Genomic DNA, 7,994 nt, shown 5'->3' with positions numbered 1-7,994 from the left:
ACGCCTCTTCCTGGGGCGCTTACGTCGACCCACCCCCTCCCCCATCGTTGCCAACACTTGCCGGCAAAACGGTAGGTAGAGACTGAGATGGCCTTTGTGTGACGATCTGGAGGACAGGAGCACCTATAGGCACACGTCTGTCCTCTTACGTGGTCAGACCGCGACTGTGTATATATATATATATATATATATATATATATATATATATATATATATATATATATATATATATATATATATATATATATATATATATATATATATTTTATTTTATTTATTTATTTTTTCACGGGATAAGCTCACCAGGACACAGGTCAATGACCCACATTAGGGCCTGGGGATGAAAATATAATAATAATAATAATAATAATAATAATAACAATAATAATAATAATAATAAATGCTGGTATTCTTTGGTCACATTCTGCACTACACTAAACCTTTACAAATTCGTATGATGCATGGTCTAGAACAGTGGTTCTTAACCTTTTTACTACCACGCCCCCTCTAGGAATTGGTCCTTCCCTCCACGCCCCCCCCCCTTGCATCTATGAATAAAATTCCCTCCCAGATTTTAAAGAAAAATTAAAAATATTGTGTCTTTAGTCTTTTTATTGAGTGTAAATTAGTGAGATACTTGACACTGCTTCTTAGCTACTAGATCTTGAATGCGTGGTTGAATGCCAGAGTGCACAACGTAAATCCCCTTCAACGTTCAGCCTGTTTCTGTACTTGGTCTTGACAGCAACGAGCGTGGAAAATGCAGCTTCACAAAGATACGTGGATCCGAACATAGTTAGAATCCGAAGAGCCTGATGTGAGATCAGAGGGTAAATAGGAAGGTACTTGACCCAGAACGTCTCAAGATCCAGTTCTTTGAAGTCTTCCTTAGCTGTGGAGTTGAACTTCAACTCAAGAAACTTCTCTTGCAATTCATCCGAAACATCAGCTACTTCACATTGAAATGGGTTCCTGATGAATTTCCAGCCTTCACACTTCTCATCTATCTCTGGGAAGTATCTGATGAATTCTGTTTTCAAGTCAGTTAGATGAGTGATTAGTTGTTTCTTTAACTCAGAATCAAGGTTACCGTGAATGAGAGCAGAATCCAAGTTACTAAAACTGGCTGTATTTTCCTGCTGAATTAGACACTTCCAGAGGTCGAGTTTGGCCATGAAGGTTCAAATGGTGTCTTGGTGCATGATGATATTGATGTTTTTCCCTTGTAGTTTAAGATTGAGAGCATTCAACGCTTCGAAGATGTCCACCAGGTAAGCTAGAGATAGCTGAAAGCCTTCAGGCGGGAACTTGTCATGGAGATCTGCCTTCTACTTCGAATCAAGAAATATTGCTACTTCTTCTCGGAGTTCATAAAGCCGTCCAAGCATGTTCCCCTTTGATAGCCATCGTACGTTCGTGTGAAAAAGCAAGGTTTCATGTTCAGATTCCATATCCTTACACAGCAGTTTGAAGAGACGACTGTTTAAGGCTCCAGCTTTGATAAAGTTGACTACCTTGATAGCCACGTTCAGGACATCCCTCATTTCAGCAGGTAAAGTTCTGGATACTAAGGATTCATGATGAAGTATGCGGTGTGTACCTACAACAGACGGATTTTTTTCTTTCACCATTGTAATGAGTCCAGACTGCAGACCAAGCATGGCTGGAGCTCCATCAGTGCACACCCCTACCAGCGAGTCCCACGAAAGTTGGTTTTAACACAGCAGTTTGAAGAGACGACTGTTTAAGGCTCCAGCTTTGATAAAGTTGACTACCTTGATAGCCACGTTCAGGACATCCCTCATTTCAGCAGGTAAAGTTCTGGATACTAAGGATTCATGATGAAGTATGCGGTGTGTACCTACAACAGACGGATTTTTTTCTTTCACCATTGTAATGAGTCCAGACTGCAGACCAAGCATGGCTGGAGCTCCATCAGTGCACACCCCTACCAGCGAGTCCCACGAAAGTTGGTTTTCCTGAAAGAAGTTTGATACATCATGAAAAATAGCTGCTGCTGTTGTACAACTTTCCATGGGGTGACAGAACAGCATTTCCTCTTTTACACTGTTGCCTGACACGAAACGAGCATACATCAGTAGCTGAGAACACTGAGCGATGTCAGTCGTTTCGTCGCACTGGATGGCAAAAACAGGAGAATCTCTTACTTGGTCGAGAATTTGATCTTTGGTGTCTTGAGACAATTCATCGATCCTTCCCTTGACTGTATCGTTTGATAGTGAAATTTGGGAAAGCTTGTTTGCACTATCTTTCCCCAGAACGAGTTCTGCTGCACGGAGTTTGCTTGGTCTTATGAGAAACTCTCCGATGTTATGGCTCTTCTTGCTCTTTGCAATCAACATGGCGATCTCATAGGAAGCCTCAACAACCTTTGAAGTTTGTTGCCGAAATGCCCCACTGCCGTCCAACTTAACTTGCTTCAAGGAGTGTCTTTTTGTTTCAAAGAATGCCTTGGGCGTGTCAGCTAGAGCAGGATGTGTTGTTCTCAAGTGGCGTTCCAAGCATGAGGGCCGCATTCCATCATTGCTCAGAGTCTTGTAACATATCACACACTGAGGGACCTCTGTGTCACCCTTTTGGAGAGACACGAATCTAAATCGAATATATTCGTCAAGATACTTCCGCTTCTTTGCACTCATTGCGAATTATTTGATGTGCAGTGGACAACACAAATCTGTGAACAAAACATAAGGCACGTGTAAGGTAAGATAAACATCACCACGTGCTCATGAACACCACAACATCATGATAATCACAACCACATGATCAAAAACAAACATATAATCGTAAAGTTCGTAAACACTACAAGTGACTACAATCATACATGATCATAAACACCACCATATCATTAACAAACATCACATGATCATAAACACCACATGATTATTAACAAACATCAATGATTACAACATGATCATAAGCACCATTAGATGATCATAAACACCACCACATAATTATTAAGTAAATATTAACAAACACCACAACATTATAGTAAACACATCATGATCATAAACACATGATTATTAAGAAACAAATCAATATCATCATAAATACAACTTTACCATAACCACCTGTTACCACCACATGATTTTAAGCACCACCAACTTCTGATAAAATGCAAACGGAATTCAAAACTTGAGAATAACCAACAGAGCAACACATGCGTGTTCACAATTCACCAATAAACTTATGGCTGCTTACTATTTTTAGGTAAATATAGCAACTGGGATAAAACATACCTCAACAGCCTTAACTGAATAAATGTGAGAGAAGAGGAATTATTGCCACGGACGTGTGCAGAAGACTGGGAGAGAACGGGGCTCACCAGTCACCAACGAGCAGTATACAGGTCCAGGACGAGTTAACTCCCCCCCCCCATGGGTTTCGAGGGATAGGGAGGGGGGTCAATAAGCACAGAAAATGGTAAGCCCTAAGTAAAAAAAGTAGCCTATAGAAAACTAAAGTTATAAGGCGATACTTTTGCATTTTTTCATAAACTTCTCAATATTAGCCCACGCTCTTGTTAAGAGAATAAAAACTATACTTATAATTAGAGAAATTCCTACTTTTTCCCTAGGGCTTACACCCCCCCTGGAAATTACTGACGCCCCCCCCAGGTTAAGAACCACTGGTCTAGATTCTAGATGCTAGACTGAACAAACGGAACGGGTATTGCAATTGCCAAGTCAGGCGATCAGTGCCAACTAGTGCGGTGTCGCCTCATGGAGCTATAAGAGTGACTTGTGTTCGAAGATTGATGTTTCGGTCACTGTCATGAAGCTTGCTCGAAACCGGCCTCAATACATTCACGTTAGTATTTTTTCATGTTCATGGAGGTGGCGTCACGGATTGTTGTTTGCATTACGATTGGGATATTTTCTACAGTAGCAATATATTTGTCTACCATACTGTGATAAATACATTCGGTGGAATAACGAAGGGATGGTGTCACGTTAGCGATCGGTGCTGAGTAAATGAACATGTGAGTCTTTGTGAGTTAGACACGGCCTACTTTACATAATATTGCTAGTATTAACACATGACACCTGAACGTAAAATAAGCGATTGTATTGGTTTGCAGAGTGTAATTTGAAAGGGTAATATGTTCTCATTCAAGAACATAAATATAGCCTTTTAATACAAGTAATAAGGTTTAATGACAAGGTTATCATGTGTTCAGTTTGCATCCTATTGTAACACTGTGGCTTGATACCAGGTCAACCCTTACTTTGATCTTTTTTTGGGGGGGGGAGGGGGATTAGCCCACCCGGACACAGGTAACTGACCCACACGGGGCCTGGGGGCGAAAATGTAATAATAATAACAATAATAATAATAATGATAATTAGTTCATAATAAATAAAATTTAAAATAAAAACTACAAAATTATGAATTAAACAACAACAACACCAACAACAACAACAACAACTATAATAATAATAATAATAATAATAATAATAATAATAATAATAATAATAATAATAATAATAATATTAATAATAATAATAGTAATAATAATAATAATAATAATAATAATAATAATAATAATAATAATAATAATAATAATAATAATAATAATAATAATAATAATAATAATATTAAAATATTAATAATATTAATAATATTAATAATAATAATAATAATAATAAAAATTATAATAACAAAAAAGAACCGTAAAGAAATACAAAAATTAAAAAAAAAGATCAATAGTGAGAAACGATATACAGTATGTATGCTGTGTTGTCAAAGTAAGAGAAAGAATTGAGACCCTGTAATTGTGTGTAAATGAAGCAGAAAGTCACATCGGCAAAAGTTTCGTGATGCCATATGGCAGCAGGGTCTACTATTAGACAACACATTATGCTTCCAATATCTTCCCAGGCGGTAGTATCACCCTGTTTGATAGCTGCCTACTACCTACTATCCTGTTATCATGTTTCGTAAAAAGAACCTTTTTGGTATATACAGGGTGGCTTAAACAAGACACATTTCATGGCAATATATATCCTCCAACCATGCCTTGTCTCCTACCCCACGCACAATCCCTGTCCGAGGTCTCCCCAACTTCCCTGCTCGATCCCATCCGCCCTTGGCCATACCCATCTCCCGCCCTGCAGCACCCCTACAAACCCGTCCCCTCCTCCCCAGTGATGACATCCATTATGTTATCATGCCAATAAGATAATAAAATGTGACATAATTATGGCATATAACACACTATGGTCAGCAGTCAAATAATAAAGGACCTTCATTTACACATCGTGAGGTGAAATATGTTTCTATTAGGTATTATATGGACAAGTACAGTATACTGTATGTTATCCTTGTAGATATTTAGGTCGTATTACATGTCGCAATCCAGAGCTCAGGACACCTTCATATGATATAACAAATAGAGGCACTAACTGGACACTCACGGTGCCACAAACACCACAGTAAAGTAATATACTATTGGTATTACTCCAACCACCAGCTTTAAATGCCAAATTACTTGTCAACAATACCTTTTTGATATATGGAGTTGATTTTTCAGTTAGTGCAACTTTGCTTTAACATGAAGTTATTTCTTATTGCATTAACATTAATGGTAATACAGAATTGGCGATGTATCTATATTATTTTTTATCAATGGTTTCCCAAGCTCTGTCCGTGGTGACGAGCGGGAAACAACCATTGGTCAAACTATCGTCTGGCGTGTGTTCGTTTGTGTGTCGCATTGTTGTCAGCATGGTGAGCTGTCGTCCAGAAAGGCCACCTAGTCTCACCTTCCGTTCGAGCAGGGTGTTCTTGTTATTATGACTCGTGACTGTACAAAAAATATAAAATATACAAGAAAATAATAGACAACCAAATAAAAATAGACACTCGGCATTCTGCATTGCTAAGGAAATCGAAATCTATTCGTTGGACGGTTTGAGACGAGACTAAGTAAAGTTTTATCTGAGTAAATCAAAGAAGAGATTTTACTTAGTAGCTAAACAAGTAGACCTATTGTACTGTAGGAATAGTTTAGTGTAGCCTACTAATTAATTAATTTTAATTGTTGTTTCTACACTGCAGCACTATAAAAAAATATATTTAACATTTCTTGCTAAATGAAAAAATGTAGGATTCACGTTGTTTAGAGATGCGAAATCGGCGAATCATGGGTCTAGGGGTGCCAACTTACTTACCAAACTAAGTGCCAATAGAACGTTGTCATAACTAAGTTAACTATGATTCTTTAATATAAAAAGATATATAAAAATATAAAAAATAACAGGATTTTTCAATGTATGAGAGGTTTTCAATTTTTTTCCTCAAGTTTTCAAGGTTAGGGTGAAATTTTCAATATACTGTATAGCAACATATTTCAAGCAGTGGCTCCACTGGTCATACATAGCCCCTACACACAAACAAGCACCCAAGCAGTTCAACAATCGAGCTCTGATACTTCCATTTCCCAATCAAGTTTTACATTATTTGACATAATGGTACACATTAACAGACAGAGAGAGAAAACTACAGGGGTAGACCGGAGGTGGTGGAGACCTGGTGACACCCATGCCGGACAAGTTACGTGTTATGCATATTTTCTTTTTTAATCTAAAGAATAGATCGTTTGAATTATTGTCTTGTCATTTTTATCTGTAAATGTTAAAAAAGATATTTTTAATGCATATAACATTAACTGGGCAACATTTATGGTTACCTATAAGAGTTTAACTAATGATAAAATATGTTCCTGCTGCTTTTACCTTATTTTTCCAGCCAACCCTATTCAGCGGTGTGACCTACTTCTAGTTGTGACACACTTTTATATTAATCATGTCTCTCATTTGTCACCTATAATCCCACCATGATATCCATTGTAGGGATCAAACTATGTAGACTATGATAAGGCCATTATCACGAAGGGTAATAAAGCATTCTCTTATGAACCATATTATCACATTCATGCTAAGTTTCTAGCTACCAATCTGAGGGACAATAAACCCCAAGTCCAGTAATTCCGACCGGTTACATATATATATATATATATATATATATATGATATATATATATATATATATATATATATATAGTGAAAGTAGAAATATATATATATATATATATATATATATATACATATATATATATATATATATATATATATATATATATATATATATATATATATATATATATATATATATATATATATATACAACGTATTGTCCCTGGGGGAACAGGTATGGTCACTATTCTTTGGAGATCTTCCGCGCTTCTCGTCTGGTAGTTGACACAGGTCTACACGCCCTCGGCTGGACCCGTCAGGAGGCCGTCGACTACCTGATTAACCACACAGCCATGACTACTGTAAAAGTGGAGGTGGGTCATATTTGTGTTTACATCACGGATTCCTTACTTGACGTGTGGTAGGTGAGTGTGACAAGTCTTATTTGGTCACTGGGGAGAATGTAAGGGAGTTATTGAGAGAAAATTATTATTTATTCCTTCATCTTAATAGGGATATAAATATACCAACATGGTCTCAGAAGCATAGCGGTAAAACTCAAGTGATGGAAGTTGAGCTGAAGTTCGGTCCATGTGATTTCAGGATCTTAAATATGGTATTGCTAATCTATGGCACACGAATTCTTATACTTTTTCTTGCCTTACGCACATTAATTAATTCGTAATTGTGTGAGTCGTTGCAGAATGAGGTGGACCGGTACATTACTATGCCGGGCCAGGCGCTGGCTTACAAGGTGGGGCAACTCAAGCTAATGGACTTGAGGTACAAGGCCGCCAGTGTATTAGGCGACGAGTTTGACATTAAGAAGTTCCATGATGTTGTACTGGACTCTGTCGGACCTCTGGACCTGGTGGAGGACGAGGTCAACGCTTGGGTTAATGCTGGAGGAAAGAAACTTGATGTGGTGAGAGTAATACAATGTATAAAGTTATGGTCTTGTTAATATTACATCATCCATAATCTGAAGTAAATAAAA

At 37.6% G+C, this 7,994-nt stretch overlaps 1 protein-coding gene across 1 annotated transcript; it reads right to left on the bottom strand.

Annotated features, from left to right (window-relative positions):
* Positions 1-2,168: 2,168 nt before the first annotated feature.
* On the bottom strand, positions 2,169-2,537 carry LOC121877574 (protein ZBED8-like; the record flags this gene model as incomplete). The annotated part of the gene is made up of 1 exon (XM_042383370.1): positions 2,169-2,537. A coding segment is annotated over exon 1 (369 nt), but the record flags the coding sequence as incomplete, so codon positions are not given.
* Positions 2,538-7,994: the final 5,457 nt, after the last annotated feature.

The sequence above is a fragment of the Homarus americanus genome, unplaced genomic scaffold, assembly GCF_018991925.1.
Source record: "Homarus americanus isolate GMGI-L3 unplaced genomic scaffold, GMGI_Hamer_2.0 scaffold59895, whole genome shotgun sequence".
NCBI lineage: Eukaryota > Metazoa > Arthropoda > Malacostraca > Decapoda > Nephropidae > Homarus > Homarus americanus.
This window is presented reverse-complemented; position numbering and strand designations above follow the sequence as displayed.